General features: G+C 40.2%; 1 protein-coding gene across 10 annotated transcripts in view; it reads left to right on the top strand.

The window, feature by feature from the left end:
* ENOX2 (ecto-NOX disulfide-thiol exchanger 2) overlaps positions 1-27,236 on the top strand; it is a 391,463-nt gene that overhangs the window by 103,516 nt on the left and 260,711 nt on the right. For 3 of the 10 annotated variants that reach the window (XM_007507172.3, XM_056809182.1, XM_056809181.1), the window contains one exon: positions 2,815-2,880. The exons of the other annotated variants lie outside the window; for them this stretch is intronic. In XM_007507172.3, the coding sequence (XP_007507234.1) occupies positions 2,815-2,880 (66 nt within the window). Of the gene's footprint in view, positions 1-2,814; positions 2,881-27,236 lie in introns of those variants that run through there. 10 annotated transcript variants of the gene reach the window in all.

Raw genomic sequence — 27,236 nt, forward strand, 5'->3', positions numbered from 1 at the left:
ACTAATAAGAAAAAATCTTTACAGAGCCCAGCACTTGATGCAGCAATCCAAGGCTCCTTGCTGATTCAGTTGCCTTTTTTTAACCAGAAAACTTTTTTATTGTAGGTGGAATGGGGTAGCTGGATGCAGTTTAGATGATTCCAATTTTGTCAGCAAAATCCAAAGAATTATAATCTGGAATAAATTGGATATAGGCTTTCTCTCAATCAAGCTGGATCAGTGTATTGACTTTGACCACATCAATGCCATATAATTTTTTTACTGTCTGTCTGATCTGATGTTTGCTGGCCTTGCTATTCACAATTAAGACTAGGGTGGTGGTGTCCTCTATCTTATTCATAGCAGACTTAATGGTCAAGAAAAACCTAATAATGTCATAATGATCAAGTTTGTTTTTCTTGGGGCATTTTTCTGAGGGTATTTGGGCTGCCCTTGAAAACTTAGTATCTTGGATTGCCAAAAGGCATGAGGATATTCAGTTCTTTTTGTGCCTATGAACACCCTTCAGCACCACCTTCTTATCCTTCAAGGCCCTGGACTTGGCTTCTATTTTGGAGTCGGGTGGGGTGGAGTGGGGCCAGAGGGACAGATCACTTCCTTTTTTGCCTTCAGTACCATCTGGGTGGAGGATGAGGTTGTTTTTAATGAGCACTTTGAGCCCTTGCATTGGAGGTCTTGACAGCCATTTCCCAGTCTTAGAGCTGTGCTTTTGTCTGACTGGTATTCCATCATTTGGATGCTCTCTTTTGTACTCATTCCCTATCATTTGCTGATAGGAATTTTTGTTTTCCTTCCTGGGGAAGGCCTTGAGGACTGCCAGATTTTTTTTTACTTCTTCAAGGCAGTTTGAGCCCCAGTGTTCTATGGCTACCCTAGTTCCAGGGCTGTTTGAAGCAGTGGTGGGAGTACTGCTGTGTAAAGGGAGTACTGTGAACAAAAGACAGAAGGCCTGAAAGGATTGACTTGTTTGTTTTTATGATTTATTCCGACTTGAGAGCACTTTCCAAGTCCTTTAATTTAGGATGTTGGTCTTGGGAAACGGTGTTGTGGGAAAAATTAGACTGGATAGTTCCAGGCCACTAGCTCCCCCTTGTATTATCCCATATCCCTGATGGACAAAAGGTGGAGTCTCCTTTTTAAAAAATTTGCCAAGTTGGAAGTCTGATTCCTAAACAAAGTCATTTGACCATTTCCTATCACCCTTTCTGTGGGAGTTCCCTTGGCAATGTCATTTGGAGTACCTGGGAATCTCCCAGTACCCTAATTCAGTGTAGTATGAAGCACCCTGGTCTGGAAATAGCTGGATTCTAGTCCTATTTCTCCTACTTACTAGCTGTGTGACCTTGGGCAACATACTTCATGTTAGTGCATCGATCACTTATTAAAGTACCTACTTATGTGTATACTGTTTCCTCTTTCTAGGCTTCAGTCTCTTCATCTAGAAAATATGAGAGTTGGACAAGAGATATCTAGGGTCCCTTCCAGCTCTGATGTTTTCATGTTCCATGTATAATTTAGTATATATGTTTGATTCAAGTTTGAAGACTGTGGAAGAAATTATTTCAGTTGATATAGACATAATCATGTGCATTAATTTTCAGCAGCTCTCTTTTGCTTATGGTTCATGCTCCTTTGCCTGTCATTCAAGACCCTTCTCAATCCCCATGTGCCACCCTTCTGTCCCAGTCTTACCTCACATTTGTCTCCTTTGTCTTCTTCTTCAGTACTTACCTAGCTAGATGTCTTTCATTCATTCCAGCGCACAGCATTGGTTCAGCTTCATGCCTGTTTTCTCTGTTCATTTACTGTGCCTGGTACATTATCTTCAGTCCAGTTGTTTAGCCTATTTGTTTGGCTGGTAAATCTTACCCATCTTTTGAAGTCCAATTAAAATTCTGCCTTCTCCAGGATTCCTTCCCTGATACTCACCTGCCCCACATCAGTAATGACCTTTCTCCTCCAGCTTCTCACAGCACCTGATTGTCAGCTCTACTGCCCGTGTTATAAAATGTCATATGCCATAATAGTCTGGGCTTCCAGTGTCTTATCAGCTTCCTAGATGGTAAGTTCCTTGAGGGGAAGAACCAAAGTTTATCTAACTTTTGTTTCTCTAACAGTGCCTAGTGTTCTTATTTATACAGTTAATACTTGAATTTGATGTTAACTCCTAGAGGACTTCAGGTTCTTATATTCAGTTTATTCTTTTATTATACCAAATTGTCATTATTGGAAAGCTGTCATTTTTATGGCTAAGAGGAAGAGCTCCAGAGGGGGAACAGGTGCCATTTCTAAGTGAAATAGGGAAGTCAGGAAAGGAAGAGGCTTTAGGGGGGAAGATAGAATTCTGCATTGGATAATCTGAATTTGGAGTTCCTATAAAATGTAGGATTAGAATTCTGAGGGAGATACAAGAGCTGAAAATATAGATCTGTACACAAATTAATGTCGTCCTAGACCCAAAGCCCTAGCTGCTTCAAAAAACCTAGGACAAAGCTTAACTAAGGAGGAATGTGGGGGGTGAGTGTTTGAGAGTAGAGGATTGTTTCCAGGGGCTGTACATAAATCGTGATGCTGAGAAAAGGCCTAGGAGACCATATGTAACTGATATCCACCTTTAATTTTATCAGCTCAAAAGCTGACTGAATCATAGATCTAAAGCTAGAAGGGCTCATCTAATCTATCTTCCCCTATTTTACAGATGAGGAAACTATGTCCCAGAGAGGTAAAGTGTTACCCAAGGATACCTGTGGGATCATAGCTCTAGAGCTGGAAAGATCCTCAAAGGCTACTAAATCCAACCCCTTCTTTTTACAGAGGAGGAAACTGAGGCTGTCCAGGGAGAGGGAGTGACCTCCCAAGGTCACATAGCAAGTTTCAAAGGTAAGATCTGAACCTAGGTTCTCTGATTCCAAATCCCTTATTTCCAAACCTTGAATTTCAGTGACAATCTGAATTTGAGATTAGACTGACTTTTTATCTTCTCAGCCATTTCTGCCTTGACCATTATAATATAAGATTATAATTTGCATTTATATTGTCAATCAGTAAACATTTATTGGCTCTCTGAAGCTAAAAGCCTTACAATCCCAGATCTGTGTTCTGTTCCTTATTTAGGATTTTTTTTTAGGATATTTAGGATTAATTTAGGATTAAGCCTGCTGATGTAAAGTAGGAACTTCAAGTAAATGTATGTCTCTGTTCAGAAGAGGAGGCAGCCTGGTCTGTTTTCTTTTTTACTCTGGGTTTTCTATCTTCTGACCTTGGCCAAGGGTCATCCCATAGCCATCACTGTGCTAATGCAAGAAATTGACCATTCAGCTCTGAACGTGAAGCACGTCTGTCATACGTGCAGTAGAAGAATATATCATTATAGGTTGAATTCAAAAAGTCTTGTATTAGAGCTAGAAGCCACCAGTTGTACATACAATGAAGAATTGTGTGCTCTATATCATTATATATAGAAGTCCAGGTCTTGTTCCTCCTTTAGAAAAACAGGACTATTTATAATTATTTATTTATGGATTCAAAGACTCTCTGACTAGTCCCTTTTAGAGATGTGTTGCATGTGTTGAGGGAGAAGCCTTGATTCTGTCCTAAACTAGGAAATACATTGCTCACCTCTCTTCTAGCTTTCTACCTGAGGTTCAGGCACAAAATGAGAGAAAGTTCAAACTGGCTGTGATGTGGCCTTAAGAAATAGACCATAGTGGTATTGGAGTATAGTGCAAGAGCACTAGATTGAGGGTCTGAGGACCTGGGTGTGAATCCCAGCTTTTGATAGACTAGCTGTTATGACATTTCCTCTCCCAGGACCTCGGTTTCCTCAGGTGCTGTGAAGTAGAAATATTGGACTTGATGGGTCCTAAGGCTCCTTCCATCTTGAAATCTATGGCCTGAAAGTACTGGAACTGGGGGTGGGGGAGGAGGAGTTGTACTCTTGGAAGTTAGGATGATAAGGGGGTGCCAGTTCCTTTCAGAAGCTTTTCTGCATTCACTGAGGAGACTAATGGTACATTTGATTTTTTTCCCCAAAGGTTCTGCTCCAATGATTTCTTAATCTTTCATTTTCTTCCTTTTTACCCTTTCCTTCAATTTTCCATTGGAATTTATGTAGGTAAAAATGGATGGGGGCGAGGTCTTGACTTCTCTCCCAGTGCTCAGTGGAATGGCTTCTGGAGAAACACGTTGCCTGTTGTGCATCAAAGTCCCCCCACTCACAGCAACATGGGAGTGTCTGGCTTCTCAGGGTCAATGAAATGGCTGTGAGGTTATTTTTTCAGAGGTTTCCAGAGGAATCTGTTACTGGCACATATATCATTCAGAGCAAGGACTTCATATCAGGAACTTTCTCAACAGAGGAGAAAAAGGGCTGTCATTGTTGAGAGAACCTTTTTCTTCCTTCCTTATCAATCAAAGATGTTGGGAGCTAGGGATTATTCTTTTCGACCATCTGCTTCCTCCCCCAAGGACCAGTCCAGGGTTGGGCCTCACACTCTTCTTTTCTTTGGGTTATGCAGTTTGCAAAGTTGACGTTGCAACTTCAGCAGTAGCAACAGCATTTTGAATACCTGCTCTAGCCTCTTCTGACCCAGGAATTGCCAACTCTTGCTTTCAAGGTATTTATGAGACACCTCTCCTCATATGTTTCCTTCTTTCAATCTGAGGCCCCTGTAATATTTCCTTTCTCTTCCTGATTGTTTAGCCGCCCCCAAATATTTGGATCAGCTAGGATTTTGCTTCATGAAAAAAATGTGCTAGCGTGACTTTGTTCAAATTAAGGCTAGCTGCAGTTAGAATTAGGAAGACTTGTATTTGAAGCCCACTTTAGGTAACTGAAACTGCCTGGCCCTAGACAAGTCTTATAACTTCTCTAGCCCTCAATTCCTTCCTTGGTAAAATGGGGAGAATGAGAGCACCTACCCCCCAGACATGGTGATAATTAAATGAGATACTACTATGTAAAGTGCTTTGCAATCCTTAAGTTAAGCAATACACAGAGTGTTCAAAAGTAGTAGTGCAGTTTAAAACTTTAATCACTTCAAATTACACTAAGTCTTTTAGATGACTCTGTATAGATAATAGCTATTTTTATTACAGCTATTGCCTTCTTTGGGCCTCAGGGCCTCGTAAGAATTTGTAATTATATATAGCATTACAAAGTTTACAAACTACCTTTCTCACTGCAACCCTGATATCTCATACTTCTGAACCTTTGCTCATTATTTTTCCATTACTATTCCCTCCTCCCACTGCTCATCCCACCCAGTATAATTTTTGTACTCAACCTTTAAATCCCAACTCAAATGTTTCTCCCTTCTTCCATGCAGGCCCTCTAGGAATTGAATTGACTGAATGAAAATGAGTGGAGGAGATATTATGGAGGCAGAATGGCCAGGACTTGGCAGCTGATTAGATATGAGTGGCAGTGGGGTGAAGGAAAGAGAACACTTCAGATTGACTCTTAGGTCCGACCTGGATTATTGGAAGAGTGGGAGTACCCTTGCCAGAAGGAGGTAAATATAGAGGGGAGGTTTTCAGGGAAAGATGAATTCTGTTTGGAATGTATTATATTTGAGTTACAGTTGTATAGAAAAAGGCTAGAGTTCATTATATAGATCTGAGAATCATTTGCATAGAAATAATAGTTCAAATTCTAGTTGCTGACAAGAATGTAGAGAGAGAAGAGTATCTAGAACAGGGCCTTACGCAACATTCCTGATTATGGGGTAAAACACAGATGATGATCTAGCAAAAGGTAGGAAAAGGATCAAGAGACAGCAGTGTCTTAAAAACCAAGAAAAGAACATCCCCAGAGGGAGGAGGTGGTCACTAGTGTCCAGTATTGCAGAAAAGGTCAAGAAAAATGAGAACCGAGATAAAGCTTTTGGATTTGGAGATGAGATAATTTGTGACTTTGGAGGAAGAGCAATTTTGTTTGAGTCGGAATCCAAATTGCAAGGACTGAGGAGAGAGTGAGGAGATTAGAAATGGAAACAATTGGTATAGAAAGCTTTTTTCTATGGTCATAGGATTATATCCTACATCTTGAGCTGGAAGTGTTGGTAGAGATCAGATTATCCAACCTCTTCATTTGACCAAGGAGTATTAAGTGATTTGCAGAGATGAAATTTGAACTCTGATTCCAGTGCCAGTATTCTCTCCCTTATACAATGATGGCTTTTGGATGTGAAAGGGAAGGTAAATATACAATAACGAAAGCTAAAATGTATATAGCACGTACTGTGTGCCATGCACTGTGCTAAACATTTTACAATTACTTTCTCACTTGATCCTCATAACAACCTAGTGAAGTAGGTACTATTATTATCCCTATTTTATATATGAGGAAAATGAGGCAAATATTGTTTAATGATTCACCTAGAGCCTCATAACCAAGGAGTTTTTGAGGCCAGATTTGAATTCAGATTTTCTTCACAGTGCTCTATTCACTGAGCCACCTTTGTTGTTGTTCAGTCATTTTCAGTCATGTCTGACTCTTCTTGACCCCATTTGGGGTTTTCTTGGCAAAGATATTAGAGTAGTTTGCCATTTCCTTCTCCAGCTCATTTATCAGACAAGGAAACTGAAGCAAACAGGATGAAGTGACTTGCCCAGGGTCACATAGCTAGTAAGTGACTGAGGTCAAATTTGAACTCAGGGCAATGAATCTTCCTGATTCCAGGCCTAGTACTCTATCCACTAGTGTGTCTCCTAACTGCCTAGAATGATAACCTGAAGCAATGAAAGGGTTTAACGAAGGTTTTGGATGTAGAGAAGGTGAATACAGCAAACATTAAGGACTCACTGTATAGTAGGCACTTATTCAATATTTGTTGGATGAAAGGATACAAAGCACTAAAGTGTGCCGTGGACATATTGCCATTTGAAATAAGACATCATTTGTACCTTCAAGGGTTTTCTAGTCTATAGAGGGTATAACTATTACTTCCATTAAAGGAACAGAACGGAAAAGGGTAAAGGGAATGGAGAAGTCTTGCCTGTAGAGGTAGGAAGGGAGGAAAATGAAGTATTTTTCATGAAAACACAATCTCAGCTCTGGATCTCCTGCTAATTAAAAACTGGAATGGAGAAATTGGGCCTTTCCCAGATTGGCCATGGCCTTAGCTGGATATTGATCAGTGGGGCAGTGCAGTTTGAAGTTCCTCTATTCGTTATCTTTCCTTTAAATAGGCTTTAGATGTCTATTGCTAGACCCCCAGATGCCTCAGGCAGTTTTCAGTGAGCATGGTGGGTACACTTTAGTCTGTCTGGGGAGAAGGGAACCAGGGCTAACTCTAGCCCTTGATTGATTGAGGAGACTGCTTTGGAATATCCAGCTTAGCAATTCTAAGAGCTTTGTGTCTGGACATGTGAACCTTAGTAAAGCTTTGTCTTAGGTTTTTCGAAGCAGCTGGGGCTTTGGGTCTAGGAAGACATTAATTTGTGTCTCTAGAGGCTGTACATAAATCGTGATGCTGAGAAAAGGATTTTTTTCATTCAGGGCCCAGCAGGGAGGGGAGGGCAGGCAAGGAAGGGGGTCTGTTTCTTTGTGTGCTTCCAGCTCCCTATTACAGTTTAATTGACGAGAAGGAGAGCATTGTATGGCCTATTACTGAATTCAAGATGTGCCATTTGTTTGCATGACATGTTCTTGAAATTAGCCCCTTACTTCTTCAAGAAGTTTCTCATTTTTATGCCAGGTTGATGTAAATATTATACTGGCAGCAGATGCCAACCTAAAACTTAACAAATTTCAAATACTTTAGTCAGAGTTGCTTTCTCTTTTTCTTACTCATTTATGCCTTATCATCCTTTAGCTACATTTGGGTTCAGCAGGAGAATCAGCTCTACAACAATATAGTGAACATTTCCTTTGTGCAAAGGACAGTGCTGGCAAAGATAAAAGAGTTAAGGGAAGACACAGTTTCTGGTCTCAAGGAGCTAACAGTGGAATATTAATTGGCTAATGCCTAATTGTGGAGGTTTCTAGAAATTGCACTACCACAGAAAGAATTCTTAGCATCATAATAGAGTGTAACAAGTAGCAAAATGGGTGGCAAAAGGCCAGGCACTAGCCCTGGCCTTTATTGGCTGTGTGCCCTTTGGAAAGTCTCTTCCTGACTCTGTTCCCCAGTTTCTTCCTCTGTAAATTGGGGGATAAGGTCAAGCTAAATGACTTCTAATGTCCATTAACATTCTGTGTATGCAGGAATACATTCAGATGTCAGCTCAGTGATGCTGTGTTGGGTACATGCCTTTGGGAAAGACCTATTCAGCTGCTACTTTATATGCTAGGCATTAGGAGAGATAGAAAGATGAACATGTTAAGCTCCCTCAAGTAGCTTAAAGTCTCTAAGGCTAGGAAAGCTATCAGAAAGATATCAAAAGTAGAACCAATTGTTCTGAACTGGTCAGAGGCCTAGAATAACAGTTTCAGAGTGAGAAGGAATCTTTGATATCAATTAATGCAATCATTTTGTTTTATAGAGAAGGGAAGTGGTTGAATTAACAATGACAAGTGAACTAGGACCTGAAATCACCTAACCCTTGGAAATAATGGGATGAAGGATGCTGTAGTGGGCCAAAAGAGGCCTGTTCATAGTAGATTTAGAGCTGTAAGGGACCTTTAGGGTCCATCTAAAGAAATTCCCTCATTTTACAGATAAGGAAAGTAAGGCCCAGAGAGGGAGAGTAACTATTCTCCCCATCTCCCCCATATCTTTTTGGTTGAGGAAGTTCTCTTACCAGTATCCCATAGTTCAGTCGATCTGTGAATGCCCCCTCCAATGATATATTTGTCTATGGGTGAGGGGTTGGGAGGGGAGAGTTCTGTCTAACGTGTTGGTTGAGGAGAGATGTAAAGAGAAAGAGGAAAGTTTCCTTAAATCCTGTTGACATTTCTTGTACCACTTGTGCCAATACGATAAGCACATGAGCTGTCTATTGATTGACCCTTACTCACTACAGGGTTGTCCATCATTCTTTCTGGTCGCACATTTCTCTTATGACAAGCTTCCTAGTGTTTCTGCTATGTAACGTGATGTGTTGCAGCTTGCTCACAGCTATTACAGAAAATCTGGCCAAAGGGCCCAGCAGTAATGGAAAGGAGGATTTCTTCACTTCAGCTCCTCTATAGCTGACTACCGTTCACTTGGCTTGGTGGATCTTCCAAAGGCCTTGGGGTTGTGGGAAGTGCCTACATGACTGACTTCCATGAAAGGAGGAGTCATAACATGACTTCTTTGAATTATTTTTTCAGTACCTAGCACAGTGTTCTACACGGAGTAGACTCTTTTGCAAATCTCTTTGATATCTGAAATTTTAATTTTTTAATTTAAATTAATTTATTTAGTCAATTTAGAACATTATACTTCGGTTACAATAATCACATTATTTCCCTCCCTCCCCTCCACCCACCCTTCCTACAGCTGATGCGCAATTTCATTGGGTATTACTTGTGTCCTTGATCAGAACCTATTTCCAGGTTGTTGGTTTTTGCATTAGGATGTTCATTTAGAGTCTCCATCTTCAGCCATTTCCCCTGGACCCCTGTAGTCAAGCAGTTATTTTTCTTCTGTATTTCTACTCCCACAGTTTTCCCTCAGAATATGGATAGTGTTCTTTCTCATAGATTCCTCCTAGTTGTTCAGGATCACTGCATTGCCACTAATGGAGAAGTCCATTACATTCGATTATACCACAGTGTATTAGTCTCTGTGTACAATGTTCTCTTGGTTCTGCTCCTCTCACTCTGCATCACTTCCTGGAGGTCATTCCAGTCTCCATGGAATTCCTCCACTTTATTATTCCTTTTAGCACAATAGTATTCCATCACCAACAGATACCACAATTTGTTCAGCCATTTCCCAATTGAAGGGAATCCCCTCGTTTTCCAATTTTTGGCCACCACAAAGAGCGCAGCTATGAATATTCTTGTACATGTCTTTTTCCTTATTATCTCTTTGGGGTACAAACCCAGCAGTGCTATTGCTGGATCAAAGGGCAGACAGTCTTTTGTTGCCCTTTGGGCATAGTTCCAAATTGCCCTCCAGAATGGTTGGATCAATTCACAACTCCACCAGCAATGCATTAATGTCCTGACTTTGCCACATCCCCTCCTGCATTCATTACTTTCTGTTACTGTCATGTTAGCCAATCTGCTTGGTGTGTGGTGATACCTCAGAGTTGTCTTGATTTGCATTTCTCTGATTATAAGAGATTTAGAACACTTTTTCATGTGCTTATTAATAGTTTTGATTTCTTTAACTGAAAATTGCCTATTCATGTCCCTTGCCCATTTATCAATTGGAGAATGGCTTGATTTTCTGTACAATTGATTTAGTTCTTTATAAATTTGAGTAATTAGACCTTTGTCACAGGTTTTTGTTATAAAGATTGTTTCCCAATTTGTCGCTTCCCTTCTAATTTTGCTTGCATTGGTTTTGTTTGTACAAAAACTTTTTAATTTGATGTAATCAAAATTATTGATTTTACATTTTGTGGTTTTTCCTAGCTCTTGCTTGGTTTTAAAGTCTTTCCTTTCCCAAAGATCTGACAAGAAAACTATTCTGTGTTCACCTAATTTGCTTATAGTTTCCTTCTTTATATTCAGGTCATTCACCCATTCTGAATTTATCTTGGTGTAGGGTGTGAGGTGTTGATCCAAACCTAATCTCTCCCACACTGTCTTCCAATTTTCCCAGCAGTTTTTATCGAATAGTGGATTTTTGTCCCAAAATCTGGGAATGTCTTAAGGTTTCTAAGGTAGCTTTCTAGTTTTTTAATTTGCTTGCCCAATTCATTGACCTCTGCCCTCCCTAATTTGTAATATGAACTTAAGGATATACATTTCCCCCTGAATACTGCTTTGGCTGCATCTCGTAGGTTTTGAAAGGATGTCTCATTGTCATTTTCTTCAATGAAATTATTAATTTCATTCATTCATAATAATTAATAATTAATTGTTACTATGATTTGTTCTTTAAACGGTTTTGAAGAATCATATCGTTTAATTTCCAATTAATTTTTGATTTACCTCTCCATGTACCCTTACTAATTATTATTTTCATTGCATTTATTATTTCTGCTCTTTTGCACTTGTTTGCAATGTTTTTATGCCCTAATACATGGTCAGTTTTTGTGAATGTACCATGTGCTGCTGAAAAGAAGATGTATTCCTTTTTGTCCCTATTTATTTTTCTCCACATATCTACTAACTCTAATTTTTCTAAGATTTCATTCACTTCTCTTACCTCTTGATGTCTGAATTTTTAAAAAGCTGTATTTTTTATTTTCAATTCTAAATTCTCACCCTTACTCTATCCTTTCCATGCCCACTGAGAAGGCAAGAAATATGATATTGATTATACTGATTAAGTCATTCAAAAAATTTCTGCATTTCACTATGTTTCTGGTGGGGAACACTAGAAAAATAAAAGAAGGGAAAAATATGCAAAAATATGTCTGAATCTTGAGTTTATCAGTTCTCTGACTGGTGGTGGATAAAATTTTGCATCATGAATCCCTTGTTTTTTTGTGAATTATTGTATTGATCAGAGTTACTAATTCATTCACAGTTGATTATCTTTATGATATTGCTGTAACTATATGTTGTTCTCTTTACTTCACTCTGTATCAGTTCATATAAGTTTTTCTGAAACTATACTGCTTGTCATTTCTTCTGGCAAAATGGTATTCCATTACATTCATACACCATAACATATTTAGCCATTCCCCAATTGATGGCCCTCCCTGTTTTCAGTTTTTGCACCATTACAAAAATGTTATTATAAATATTTTTGTACATTTGAGTCCTCCTCCCTTTTCTTTGATATCCTTGGGGTATAAACCTGGTAGCAGTATTTCTGGGCCAAAGGGTATTCACAATTTTGTAGTCCTTTGGGCATAGCTCCAAATTGTTTTCCAGAATAGTTTGTATAGTAAGTTCTTAATAAATGTGTGGGGTTTTATTTTAATTAAAGAGAGAATCTGCCCACAATGAGCTAATCTAGGAGAACACTTCAGTATTTATTGTTGTTATTCTTATTCCCCTGAAAATGAAAGGCAGGTTGAGGGAGTTTTTAATGTACATGACATTGATGGCAATAATGAATTCTATTATTTGGAGAATGTTAGAAGGTCCCTCTTCCTCTTTCTTTGGGTTTTCTCTTATGTTGAGTACAAAACCCTTTAGCTCCCATCAGCATTGCTAATCTTCATATGGTTAATTTTTTTTCTAAATAGAATATAAGTTGAGTCTTAAGACTTCTCACTTTCTCTCTGTGAATGTATGTTGTATTTTATGAAAGTGAGGATGGATTTTAATAGGCCGCTTCCTAGGAGGGCAAAGAAAATGTGGCAGGCAAGCTTAGCCAGGAGGTTAGCCTAACAGCCGAGAGCCTTTTTCTACCATAGACTTTTTTGTGATTGAAAAAGAATTATCTTTAAGAATGTCAAAGTGTAGGGGTAGACAGGTGACATGGTGGATCGAGTGCCGGGCCTGGAGCTGGAAAGACTTGGGGTTCAAATCTGACCTCAGAGACTGTGTGACCTTGGGCAAGTCATTTAACCCCAGTTGCCTCACCCTTACCCCTCTTCTGTCTTAGAGTTGATAACTAGGACAAAAGGTAAGAATTACAAAAAGAAAAAGAAAAAAAGAATACCTAAGTATAAACAGAATCAGAGCATATAGATGTTAAGAGTAGGAAGGGACCTGAGAGACCATTGTCATTCCTCTATTCTTACAGTTGAAGAAACTAAGTCACAGAAGGGAGTTTAACAGTCAAGGTAACATAACTAGTAAGGATGGAAGGTTAGACTTAAATATAGTTCTTCCTGACTCCAAATTCAATGTCCTTTCTGTGACCATGGGCCTCTAGGGTAACCACTCCCAGGATGCCAATGGAACATATTCACTTTCCATTTCTTATCCTTGTGCTTGCCTTCTCTTGTGATGATTCATATGTCTTTGGTGAGATCCTTTGTCTTATTCCGTGTGCTGTAGTCTGGACCCTTTCTCAGCATCATATTTACAAATTCATCAAATTAAATACATTACCAAAAGAAAAGCAACCCAAAGGCTAGTAAAAATAAAGATGTCATTTTTTTCCCATACAAGTATATATAGTTCCCTGAAATCTATCCATGGACCATCCCTCCCTCCAGAACTCTGTTTTACACCATTTCTCATGCAGAATTCTTGTTCATAATGTGATGCTGCCCACTTGTCACTTATTGAGTCACCCTTCATGTGCTCTCCATTACCCTTACTCTGTTGCTCTTTAGGTGACCTTCAGAAGCTTCCAGTGTTCCAATACTTCATGTCTTCCATCCATAGAGCAGAGGCAACATGGTATAGCAGATGGAGAGCTGACTGCATGTGAGTCCCTGAGCTAGTCACTTCCCTCGAAGTGTCTTGTGGTAGCCGTCTAAGACTAGGAACTGATGTGTTGTGTTAGAGAGAATTTCCTCACCAGGAGTGTGGGGAGCACAGGGCAGGAGTAGAGATGAAGCCCTACACTTACAGGCAAAGGACTCGAGTTCAAGTCTAGCTTCACCGCTTACTAATTATAAGAACTTGGGAAAATCACCCTTTCTTTTTAAGTCTCAGTTTCCACATTTGTGAAATGGGAATATTATTTGCTCTCCTTACTTCCTAGGGTTGTTGTATAGCTTAACATGCCATGGAAAAGGAAGATACTACAATCATATTTGTCTTGAGTCAGTAAACTACCCAGTCCCCATTTCTGCTTACTTGTCTCCCCTCTTTTTAGGGTATAACTACACCCTTCTCTGAAGGTTTCTTTATCTCTCTGGAGCCTTTTCTTCCAGGGCTCTTGGCCTGGGAACTTAGGCTCATGGTGATCATCTTCCATTTTTACCTGTTGACATCAGTTACTGTTTGACCTTGAGCAAGGTACTTGCCCCCATAAGATAAGGACTCTGAACTTTATAAATGAGGAATCCAAGGTTCCAACAAGGAAGAAGTGCCTTGTTTCTCCTTCCATGGATAGCATCAGGCCAGGTCTTCTCCTTTCAAGTCTCTTTTTACTCCCTCATCTCTTTTTCCCCCTCTAGGTGAGAGCTTCCCATTCTAGTAGTTATTATCTATCTTCTTCTTGGAGTGGTTTTGGGATTTGAACAGCAATCAGAGCTCCATAAATGGTGGTGCCATTTGTAGGAAACTATATTAATGATAGCTCCCATTCTGTTGGTGTTTCAAGTTTACAAAACACTGACCTTACCCACCAGCCCCAGGATGTAAGGTGTACAAGGTGTTACCTTCATTTTTATAGGGAACAAAATTGAGGTAGCCCTGAGAGGCAGGACTAGAAGTTAGAGCATCAGAGCTCATGGAGAGCCAGTTAAATATTAGACTCTGTTAATATCTGCAGGTGTAAAAGTTTACTTTTTCCTGTAAAGCTGTTTAAATTGAAAAACAAAATCCATTTCTATTTTTAAAATTCTGTGAAATGCTCTTGGGTTCCAGTAAGAGGGCTGTGGAAATCCACAGATGGCTTTTGTAATTGGCTGATATTGAAAAACACAAAGGTGCCTGAATTAATGGAAGAGTGACATCACCGTGGGATTGGAAAGGGGAGAAACATATGGCGGGTTAATGCAAACGCTTAATAAGATAAAATGAGAGGCACAATTTTAAAATGGGGATGAGTTCATTTGAGCTAAAATCTACTGAAATTAGCCAATAGAACATTAGCGCCTAATCAGGTCTTGCTAATGGATTTTGTAGATTCATGGATTATTAGATTTGGACAGAGGCTTAGAGACCATCTAAGCCAATTATTTTCTAATAAGAAAGAAACTGAGTCACAGAGGGAATGGGGTTTACTCAAGGTCACACAAGAAGCTACTGGCAGATATAGGTCCTTGGACTCCTAGCCCTCTGCTCTTTCTGTATTCCCACTGGTGGAGTCCTTCTCATTCCTGTTCTTGGTACAGACAACATGAATGATTCCTCCTCAGTTGGGAGACCCCTACACTCTCCTTTGTCCTGTCTCCCTCTGATTGGGACTTGAGAGGCTGGAGCTGTGGGGGATAACTGGTCTTTATAAACTCTCCCATCACCAGGGAGATGACTCTCTGCATATGGGGATGCTCCAGAAGAGCCAGTGATGATAATGTGCTCCCTTGTACCACCAGCTGTGGATTTGATGCCTCTAGCTGCAGTGCCTTGGGGTTTTCAAGGCTCCTTCCTTACTGTGGTTGAACTTCCATACCATTTGAGCCTTATAGCTACTCTAAAAGGTAAAGAATTATCCCCATTTTATAAATGAAGCAAGAGAGGCTCAGGAGAAGGAAGGGATTTGTTCTGGGTCTCATTGCTAGGAAATGATGACAGAGTTGGGATAGGATGTGTCAAGTGGACCAAACAGAAAGCCAGGATAGTAACTGTCAAGCTTAGAGGCCAAAAAACCAAATCTTTTGATCCTAGTTACATTTCATCTGAGAAATGGGACCTGCAGTAAAATCCATAGAATTCCAAGGAGAGAGACCACACAGCACACTCCAGAGAGAGTCAGGAGGTTTCCATTCTAGGCCAAAGTTGCTCTGTTACTTGAAAGTAAGTCACTGTATATCTCTAGACTCAGATTCTCCAGCTATTAAATAAGCTTCCAGAGATGAATTTTACTCTGTAGAACCTAAATGGCTCCATTAATACCAATATTTATTAGAAATAAGCATTGAACTATGGTTTTATTGATATAGGGAAGTCCCAGATGAGGGAATTCCCCCTACTTATGCAGGATGGCAACTTCTCTGCAATTCTAGGGAGTTGCCAAGAGCAATAGTGTCACACTCATACAAATAAATAGGGACCACTTATATATATGGATTCCTGTTTTAAACTGTCATGTTATCTGTGTTCTATTGTATTTTTCTTTATTTTATTAAATATTTCACAATTACATTTTACTCTGGTTCTGGAGATATCAGGGACTGTTTGTGATCACATACAGCATTGCCATTTCTGGCCTAGAGCACCTAGTGCAGTGTTGGCAAGTGTTTTCAAGATCATATGGCTAAAGTGCATCTTCAAGCTCCCTGTGAACCTCTCTCATTACCCCAGACAGCGGAGGGAGGAAGTGCTTGCATTGAGTGGCTGGACAGAGGGGCAGGGCATGCAAAAAAATATCATTGGGTGCTGTGGAAAGGGGGAAAGGAGAAGCCCTCTCTGTGCCACCCTGGCACCTGTGCCACAGCTTCACCAACATGGACTTAGTGGTTAAGTGATTTGTCTAGGCTCACACAGCATAATATGTGTCAGGGGTAGGACCTGAACTCAGGATTGTGGGGTCCAAGATCAGCTCTCAGTTCACTTTGCCATGATGCTGCTGTTGTAATTTTTATGAACCGCAAGAAACAGTAGCTCCCAATTTATATAGCTTTTATAGTTTCTGAAATGTTTGCCTCACAGCAGCCCTGTGAAGTAGGAATTATAAATATCATTAATTCCATTTTCATGAGAAGTAAACTGAAACTCATTAACTCAGAAAAGATCAAGCTGGGTCAGATTTTCAGACAGGACAGGGACTTGGTTCATTCTCTTGTCCCTAAGTCTCTTTGTTCTTTGCAACTACCTCTTCCTTAACCCTCTGGGTAATCAATTGATTCAACTGGCACATCACAAAAATACAAGTTATTTATCGAATCAGAGCAATTTGTACTAGTTAACGTTGGGATTTGTTACCTTCCTGGCATTTCCCGAAACCCACAGAACCCAAGGAAGCTGCATTTCTCTCTATACTCCATTTTGAGTGAGATGCTTTGGGAAGGAAATTTGTTAAACAAGAAGCTTCTTCTTAGGGGGATAATAAACATCCCTTCTGTGTGGTGTCCTATTTCTTCTATTGCCTCTCTCCCTTCCTTGTGATTGAGGATAAGCCCTGTGAAAATGGGGGATTTTAAAAAATAACTATTTGTTATTTCATAAAAGATAATAAGTATAGAGCAATTTTAAAATTAGCATCATCAAGGGCACCTCAGTGGCACAGTGGATTGAGAATCAGGCCTGGAGATGGGAGGTCCTGGGTTCAAATTTGCCCTCAGATACTTCTTAGCTGCGTGACCCTAGGCAAGCTCCATGACCCCCACTGCCTAGCCCTTACCTCTTCTACCTTAGAATCCAATATGTTGGAAAGTAAGGGTTTTTTAAAATTAATGACATCTCCCTACTTCATTTTAAAGCATTTCAGCTAACTTTCTTCTGCTTTGGGTGAGCAATTTGCATTAAGTAAGAGAAATTCCTAACATTCTAACTGTAGGTGATTAGAAGGTGACTGACCATTAATGAACAAAATTTCCTTCCACATTGCTTAGGTCCAAGAGTGACTCAGAGAGAAATTTGATTCATGTTTCAAGCCTTTAAGCACACTCTTTAATTGTACATTCAAAAAGCATTAAAAATATTTCTCCATTAAAAAAGAGAGAGTAGTTCAAAGATGAATTTCTCTTTCTGGGCCTTAGCTGGACAGCATGGAACAATGGAAAGAGTGTTAGGGTTAGAGTCCCAGGACCTGAGTTCAAGTCCCAACTGAGCCCCTCTGAGACCTAAAGTGAGTTGCTTGGGCTGGGGATTCTTAAATGTTCCTCAGCAAGATGAGGCACTGGGCTAGGTAACCAACCTCCTGGTCCCATCAGCACAGGAGCTGCTGCTGCTGCTCCTTGTGGCAACTCATCTCTTCTGGGTGCAATTGAGTTTTCTCAACAGTAAAATGATGGCAGTAACCCCCTGGCCTGTTAGCTTGTAAACTGTAAAGCATCTCAGACTTTGGAATTGCTGCTTATTTTTCTCTCAAATGAATAAAGGGCAAAAAAGAGAAGAGCTTTCTGGCTCACAGCAATAATCCTAATGTCATTTTACTTTTCTTTGGCATATTAAGATAGAATACTTTCCTACAACAACTTTGCAAGTAAGTATTGCAAACAATAGCCCCAATCAATCAATAGGTAAACTTTTCTTAGGTGCTTACTAGGTGCCCTGGGGGTTCAAAGAAAGGAAAAAGATAGCCCTTGCCCTCAAGGAACTTAATGAGGGAGACACTCCATCTGCAAATATATGCAAACAAGCTAGGTATTCAGGAGAAGTAGGAAATAATTAACAGAAGGCAGTAGAAATTAAGAGGGGTTGATAATGGTTTCCTGTAGAAGATGGAATTTTAGTTGGGATTTACCTAACTACCCACCCATTTTACAAATGTGAAAACTGAAGCTGAAAAAGGGTGACTTTTCCAAGGCTGTATAGCTGGTAACTGTTAGAGCTAGATTAGATTAGAATTCAAATCCTTCGCTTTTAAGTTCAGGGCATATTCCCCTTCTCCCATTACCCTTCAAGCTTTGTTTGGCACAGGCTTGGGGTTTTGTTGCTCTATGCTACTCCTGGTGAAGAAATTTCCTATACAGCACAGATCAGCATCTGTTGTACAACTTCCCAGAGACTCACAGTCTCTTCTCCTCCCCCCTCTCTTTCTCTCTCTTCCCCCCCTCTGCTGTCTGCCTTTCTCTTCCTCCCTCCCTCCCCCACCCTTCTGACTCTCTTTCTCTGACTCTCTCACCACTTGTCCATCTGCTACACCATGTGACCTGTTACAATCACTGTAATCATGGCAAAATACTTGAGCCGGGTGATATTCTTCCAGTGATACTGTATGAATGTGAGCCTTGGAATACTTGTCCTCTGGTTTGCTTAGGGGTCTTTTTGGAGATTGAATACTCAGGCTAGAAGGGCAGAGGCCTCTCCCGGCCAGATCCCACTATTTAAGCTGCTTCCTTTTTCTGACCTGGCCCTTAGCTCCTCCCTAGGTAGCCACCAGGCTAGGAGCAGGGATCACTGGTTTGAGCTAGCCCCCCTGGAAAGGCTTCTGAAGAACTCAAGGAAATGATCATTTAAAGGGCAGTGGAGAGGCACACAGCGAGTCACCCAGAAAACAGTGGAGAGCTACATAATAGGAGTAAGCAACATCCCATTATAATCAAGCACTTTTGTAGGGGAAATGTGGTGAAGGGCATCATTAAAGAAATGAAGGTGGGTTGGTCATGTGGTGAGAGCTAGGAATAACTGATGAGAACAGCTCATGGCATTGATATCCTGGAGATGGTATTCTAGCAGATAAGGCACTGGAATTGGAGTCAGGAAGACTTACACTAGTAAGTCTTTAACCTCTCTGTAGACTTGATCTCCTCCTCTGTCCAGTGAAGGTGTTGGGCTTGGTGGCCTCTAATGACACGGGGAGTTTTAGATATTGGATCCTGTGATCCTGTGTCAAAAGAATTTGAGGAAGGCTCCCACCACATGGAGGGGATCTCTGTGGCAACCTTTTAAGAGAGTATGACTGAGAGATGTGAAGGGTGGGCGAGGGCAAGTGGGCTGTGGTCTGCCTCACCGAAAGGAGTAAGTACCAACATGGATGAGACGCCAGATCCTTGGAGCATTGATCTACTGCTGTCAGTTGGGGAGGTCAGAAGATGCCATCTGCTCCTTCCTCTGCTTTTTGGCTTATAAAGGCTTCTGTGTTTGTATCTCACTGTCTCTCTGTGTTAGGTGAGTAGGTAGGCAGTGAGGCAGAACAAATTTTGCAAACAGCAGCTTTGGGGAAACCCCCAACACGAAAACCTGCAGCTCCTCACACTAGCATAGCCACTAGGTGAAAGCCAGTTGAGTTGTTAGGAAGCTGTCTGTCCTTCAGGGAAGCCACTGATCAATCCTGCATAGTTCATTCCCCAAATCAGCCCTCAATGAAGACTGCCTCCTCTGAATTATTGTAGTCTCATCTGCCTTGCCTAAATAATGTGAAGTCTTTATAAAATGCCCTGACAATCAAAGACCCCACTGGCCTTCAGACTTGTGGGCTTTCACATAGCAGTGATGCCACGCTGAACTGACAGGATGGCCAAAGCAATGTCCCTGAGAGAGGGCTAAGACTATTCTCCCCTTTTGACAGAAGAGAGAATTAAGACTTAGAGAGGCAAAATATAACCTACGTTGAGCTATTGGAAGGTCTTGGGGATATAAAAATAGATTTCACACAGTCTTTGTTCTTAAGGGGTCTAGGACCAGGATAGTATAATAGAAAGAACCCTAAATTGGGGACAACCTGGCCAAGAAATTCTGCTTCTATTATATGTATGTATGTATCTATGTTAGCATACACATATATTCCCATAAATGTATCTAATGTAATAATGATGATGGCAGCTCCCGTTCCACTAGAGCTTTACAATTGACAAAGTGTTCTTCACACAGCTATCCTGGGAAGAAGTCATGTGGATATTAGCATTCCCATTTGATATCTGAGGAAACTGAGGCTCACAGAAATAACTTACCCAAGGTAACAGCTAGAAAGGGGCAAGGCATGAACCAACTTATAGCTCCAAGTACTAAAGGCAAGTCTAGTGCTTGACTGCTGGGTTATGTTATTTTTAGTGACAATTCATTGTTGGCCCTATTTTAGAAGTAAAGAAAACTGAGGCTCAGATGGGCCACATGATCTATTCATTGTCATCTATTGCAATTGCAAAACCAGAATAGAACTCTAGGTCTTCTGATTCTAAGTCTCAAGGTTTTTCCTTCATCTGGAGGTATCTGACCCACTGGAGGCTTAGTGTTGTTTTTCAGCCTTGTCCAGCTTTTGGCAAAGATACCAGAGTGGTTTGCCACTCCCTTCTCCAGCTCATTTTACAGATGAGATAACTGAGGCCCTGTGAAGTTAGCAAGACCTCTACTGAAGAAGGAAGGATCTAGATAGACAGCCTCTAAGGTCCCTTCTGTCTCCTTTACTAAGTTCAAATATATGACCTGCAGTCCCTTCTGTGAGCCAAATTTAGACTGCAAGCTTGGAAAAGCAGTGCAAGGATCACTCTATTTTTTGAGCAGTGTCTATTCATTCCCTATGGCATCCCTCTTCCCATGTTCTCAGATCATAGCGGGGTGGGGGTTTTTGGTAGGGGGTTTTTTGTTGCTTTTTCATATTGCTGGTCATCCTCTCATCACTACCCTCCTCATTTCTTCAGCCAATGGAGTCCTTCCTTGTAGTAAAAGAGAAATAAAGCACATTGGAGAGCTCGAGACCTTGGGAAGCCTCCAGCTTAGTCAGTTTGGCACCTTAGGTAGCTGGGAGGAATGGGCAAAGGGAAACTTGGGGGAAGTCAAAGGAAAAAAAATGAGGGAAAATAAAAATAGCTTTTATATTGACTTTTTGTCCCTGGGAAGAAAAGGGTGTGGGTGAATCCTGCAGGTCTTTATATGTCAGTGTTGTTGTCATCAAGTCTTCTGTTTCTCTAGTAATTTATGGTTTCCAAAGTGCTTTTCCTTCCCGCAATGGAGTGAAGGAAGAAGGAGTCTGAGTGTTGTTAACCCCATTTTACAGAAAAGGAAATTAAAACTCAGTGTCATCACTGGAATTGGAACCCAAGTCTCCTGACTCCAAGTGTTTAACTCTGTTCATTAAGCCATGCTGTCTGTCTTGTCCTCATCCAAATAGACTGAGGCTAAGAGAATAGGCTGTTTGTTTCTGTCTGTTTGTATATCCCAAAGCTTTCTAGTATTTAATTCCAGAGTTCCTCACTCCTCATCTCACACTGAGTCCAACCAACTTGCTGATACAATAGAGTCAGCAGAGGCCAACAAGCCTTCTCCAAGGCAGCAGTTAGAATTTGGGGCTCGAGGAACTTACAAGGCTTCACTCTTAAGAACTGAGGAAATGAGATATAAATGGACAGCCTGATCGAAAATTGAACTTTGTGGGATGTAAAACTGGTACAGGAAGCCCATCACATTTAGAGGCTGCCCTTAGGCTTCCCGTGGGCTCAGACCACCCTGGGCATCTTGGTGAGAGGCAGGAAACTGATTTCCACTCCAACCTGCTTTATTTATGGTCATTCAAAGCCACTGGACTTAGGCTTGGGTTATTCTGTTTGTTTTACAGCTTCTACATTTTAAATATGTACATGCAAAGAAACACCTGCATTTGGGTATGCATTCAGAAAGTCCTTAGATTCCTGTACTACCCACATGCACGTGGACAGTTCATGTTATTCCCCACTCTGAACCATAATTTCCTTCTTTGTAAAATATGCACATCCCCTCTTAAAGGAGAGATCCAAGAATCAAGGTGCAGAATGAGGAAAGGCTAGGCTCACTCTAAACTTTTACAGCTTTATACTTATTGTTATAAAGTTTTTTGCTATGTATATATAAATGCTTATTTTTTGGTGTTTAAGTTCAAATTTTAAACAATTAAAATTTTATAACATGCAGAGATCTGAGTTCTGAAGCCCAAAGGGACCCCCAAGGCCATCTAGTCCAACTCCTTCAGTTTATAGAGAAGGAATCTAAGGCCCAGGGAGAGGAAAGCATTAAATCAAGGTCACATATGGGTTCTGAGCTCTAAAGCTGGAAAGGATCCCACAGGTAATATAGTTCCCCATTTTATAGAAGAGTAAACTGAGGCCCAGGGGAGGGAAAGGACTTGCCTCTATATTGGCAAATTTTCTCTCTGTATCATGCTGATAATACCTGTACTGTCTACCTCCCAGGGCTATTATAACTAATGAAGCACTATAGATATGGGAACTTTTCTTAGCTGTGACCGAGTACAAGTCATTTCCCCTCTCCAAGCCTCAGTTTCCTTCCATATCAAATGGGGATCATACTAGTTCCCTTCCCTCTCCCAAAAGTTTGATGAGGCAATGTTCCTCTACTTCTGGGCTCTGGTGGATTATAGCAGCTTGGCAGATAGTTCTGGAAGTCCCCCAAATTGAATTGGCAAATGCCAACTGTTTACCTTGTAGCTATCTAGCAGTAAGGATTCAAGAGAGGCTGCACAGTGCAAGAGAAGGTGCCAGAAGGCCTCATTTTGAATGTTGGCTTTAATCCTTACTTCCTTTGTCATTTTAGCAGTCTCTTCTTTCTCTGGGTCTCTTTTTCCTCTTTCTTAAAAAATGAATGAGTTGGAGCAGAGATCGTTCTCTTTCAGCTCTAAATTCTATGACGTTTTTGGGGGGGATGAGGGAAATCTTTAGGGTAAATGTATAGCCCAAGCCCTCAGTACCTTGATTATTCCCTGTCCTCCCCTTCCATGGTTCCAGATAAGACAAAAGAACCTGGCTGAAGTAGAAGGATTGCTGAGTTAGATGTCAGCAGACCTAGGGGCTAGGCCTGCCTCCGCCATTTGCTTACTACTCTTGTAACCTTGGGGAAACATCTGTGGACCTCAGTTTATTCCTCTCTCAAATGAAAGAGTCAAACTAAATGTTTTCTAAGGGCTTTCCCCTTCTCAGAATCGATAATTGTATGAAGTTTTTGTGTTCTAACGAAAAGAACAATGGGCTGGGATTCAGGGGAATGGGTATTGACAAGTTGTGTAAAACTGAGCCTCAGTTTTCCCATTTATAAAATGAGTATATCAGATTCAGTGATCTCAAAGGCCAGACTTTTTCTGATGCTGTAGAAATTGGTGGTTCTTCTTTTAACAGCCTCTATTTTCACTTACTTTTTCATTTACTTCATTTATATTACTTTGACAGATTTAATTTTGACACAATACTCACCTTCTAATGTCTCCCATGGTGCCATCCTTTTAAAAAGTAGTCAGGCAAAGCTGACTAATAGCAGATAAAACTGACAGAATATAAACCTTCCCAACCTGTTTATATTTTTTGCTAGTTTCTTTTGTTTTTAATGTTGTCTTCATTTCCCCAATTAATTCCTCCTCTCTCCCTCCCCAGAGAACCATCCCCTGTCATAAAAAATTTAAAAAGAGAAAAAAAAAGCAATTTGGTAAAACTAACAAACATATCAAGAAATCTAAGTGTCTGCAGGGTTCCCCACTTAACAACTGCTTGCCCCTATAAAGACAGAAAGGAGAGAGATACTCTCTCCTGTTCCTTCTTTGGTGCTGAGCTTTATCCTTATAATTTCACAGCAGTGTTTTGGTTTTTGTTATTGTTGTCATTTCCTTTAATATAGTCACATTTCCACAGATGTGTATATTGTTTTCCTGGTTCTTGCATCAACTCATATGTTTTGCATGCTTCTCTGTAGTCTTCATATATGTCATTTATTATTGGGTAGCAATATTCCATTATGTTCTCATATTACAATTTGTTTAGTTATCCCCTAATCAAGGGCACATACTTCATTTCCAGCTTTTTATCATTACAAAAAATGTTGCTGTAAATATTTTGGTGCATCTGAGACTTTTCTTTGTGTTATTGATCTCCTTGAGGCATATGTCTAGAAGTGGTCTCTCTGGGATATGACCATTATTAGTCATTTTCATAGCATAATTCCAAATGCCTTTCCAGAATGGTTGAACTAAATCACAGCTATTAATGGGCCTGTTTTTTCTACAATCCCTCTGATACTATTTCTATCTTTTGTCATCTTTGTCAGTTTGTTGGGTGTGGGGGGAAACCTTACTTTATCATTTTTTAAACCCTCACCTTCCATTTTGGAGTTGATACTGTGTATTGGCTCCAAGGCAGAAGAGTAGTAAGGTCTGGGCAATGGGGATCAAGTGACTTGCCCAGGGTCACACAGCTGGGAAGTGTCTGAGGTCAGATTTGAACCCAGGACCTCCCATCTCTAGGCCTGGCTCTCAATCCACTTAGCTACTCAGCTGCCCCCAGTTTATCATTTTTTAAATAGACTATGTAGGGCAGCATAGTGGTACAATGGAGCCCAAAGTTAGGAAGGCCTGAGTCCTAATCTAAAGTCAGATATTAACTAGCTGTCTGACCTTGAGCAATTCACTTAACCATCTTTGCCTCATTTTTCTCATCTATAAAATAATCCAGAGAAGGAAATGGCAAACTACTCTGGCATCTTTGCCAAGAAAACCCTAAGTGGGGTCATAAAGAGTTAGACATGACTGGAAATGACTGAAAAATAACAAGACTGTCTATCTATTCTCATTTACTTATACCTGCAAGGGACTTCTGGAGTTTATCAAGTCCAAGCCCTTCATTTGCAGATGGATAAACTGAGTCTCAATGATGAAGTGACTTGTTTAAGCATTACAGATAGCAAGTGGCAGAGGTGGGATTTAAACCTTGGTCTTCTTTTTCCATATCCAGTGTCCTTTCTAATGCACAGTTGTAAGAAACATGGCCTTACCTAAAAAGGAAATTCTTTTTTAAAAAACTTTTAATGTTTTTCATGGTTACATAATTCATGTTGTCTCCTACTCCTCTTCCCTTCCCCTCCTAGAGCTGACTAGCAGTTCCATTAGGTTATACATATATTATCACTCAAAAACTATTTCTGTATTATTTATTTTTGTAGTAGTGTAATCTTTTAAGATCAAAACCCCAAATCCTACACCCAAATAAGCAAGTGATAAATCATATGTTTTCTTCTACATTTCTACTCCAACAGTTCTTTCTCCAAATTTGGATAGCATTCTTTCTCATAAGTCTCTCAGGATTGTCCTGGATCAATGCATTGCTCTTAATAGCAAAATCTATTACATTTGATCAGTCTACAATATTGCTGTTACTGTGTACAATGTTCTCCTGGTTCTGCTTATTTCACTCCACATCAATTCATGTAGGTCTTTACAGTTCTTAGAGAAACCAGTTTCTCTTTCCTTATAGCACAATAGTATTCCATCACCATCGTATACCATACCATTGTTCAGCCATTCCCCAATAGAGGGACACCCCTCATTTTCCAATTTTTTGCCAACACAAAAAGCGCAACTATAAATATTTTTGTACAAACACGTCCTTTCCCATTTCAAAAAGAAAATTCCTACTTGATTGTGAAGTAGAAAAGCCCTTTATTAATGTTCTTGCAAGAGCAAGTGCTCAACCAGAGATTGGTAACAGGCACATCTTGAAGGCAGGCATAACAGGATATATTTACTAAGCCTGGTGTGGAAAGCCCTCCACCGTTTAGTCATTGGCTGAGGAAATCCAGAGGTAACAGTCTATCTGGAGAAGCGATAACCCATGTTAGCTCCCATCCTTGATTACCTTTCTTTTCTTTCTTTTTTTGGGGGAAAATTTTATTTAATTAATTTAGAATATTTTTCCATGTTTACAAGAATCATATTCTTTCCTTCCCTTTCCCCTCACCCCCTTCCGTAGCTGACTCACAATTCTACTGGGTTTTACTTGTGTCATTGATTAAGACCTATTTCCATATTATTGATATTTGCACTAGGGTGATAATTTAGAGTCTATACTTGATTACCTTTCCATTGAGATCCTGACCTTTAATCATCTTTCTTTATATGGTCTTTCTCTACCCCCTTGGTCATGAGACAGAGTTGAGCTCTGATACAGATCTAGGTAAACTGGTTTTTTTCTAGTTTGCTCCTCTGGGACCACAGGACTCTTTCTGATTGGCAGAGGGATCAAGGTTGAGGTTTTTGAGGACCGAAAAGGTGTGACCCAGTCAAATTTGGTTGTAGATGTCACAAATGGAAATCCTGATTTCCCTCACTATACTGTCTCTCTGTGTGTTACCATCAGTCACTGGAAATCATTGGCCATTGTAGTTGCCCCCAATTCTGTTGTCTTCATTTTTATTATTGTGAGTATTTTGCATTCTCTTCTCTTGTTCTTTTTTTTAATCTGGATATAAATCTTCCCCATATCTTTCTGATGAATTAGTGGTTCTTCGATTAGTTTGTGTTAGTAATCCCCAGAATCTTGCACTTTATAAATAGTTGTTGAATGAGTGAATGACTCAATATAATTATAGTCCTACAGTTAGAAAGGATTTTCCTCTATTCCGGTTGGTTCCTGGTGACTTTATCTGCCCTGTAAAGATTAAAATTTAGGGGAGACGGGGAGACTGAGGCAGGTAGAAATTAGTTTCTCTCTGCAAGGAGTATTATATTTTTTAGAGATTTATTAAAGGCTAAAGATTAAAGAATATACAAGTAAGAAACATGTGCCTAGGCCAGAGGCCTAGACAAAGTAACCTCACATCACGCAAGAGACCGCCTGCTCCAAAATGGAAGTCCAAAAAGAGCTAAGAGAGAGAGCCCTCAAAAGCCTTTGAATCAGCTTAAATACCTTCTCGATCTCGGCCCAGGTGAGATTACAAGACATTCTGGGGAAGTGGAGCAAAGGCTCGTGGGGATTGTAGTCCTGTATTCGAGTCTATTTTTTACATTTCCCTGTGTGATCATTTTTGGAAAAATTAATTTTTACCCAAAAGGATCATAAAAACATAATAAACTTAAAAGATTACAATAGTGTGAGGATAA

This window comes from Monodelphis domestica, chromosome X (assembly GCF_027887165.1).
Source record: "Monodelphis domestica isolate mMonDom1 chromosome X, mMonDom1.pri, whole genome shotgun sequence".
NCBI lineage: Eukaryota > Metazoa > Chordata > Mammalia > Didelphimorphia > Didelphidae > Monodelphis > Monodelphis domestica.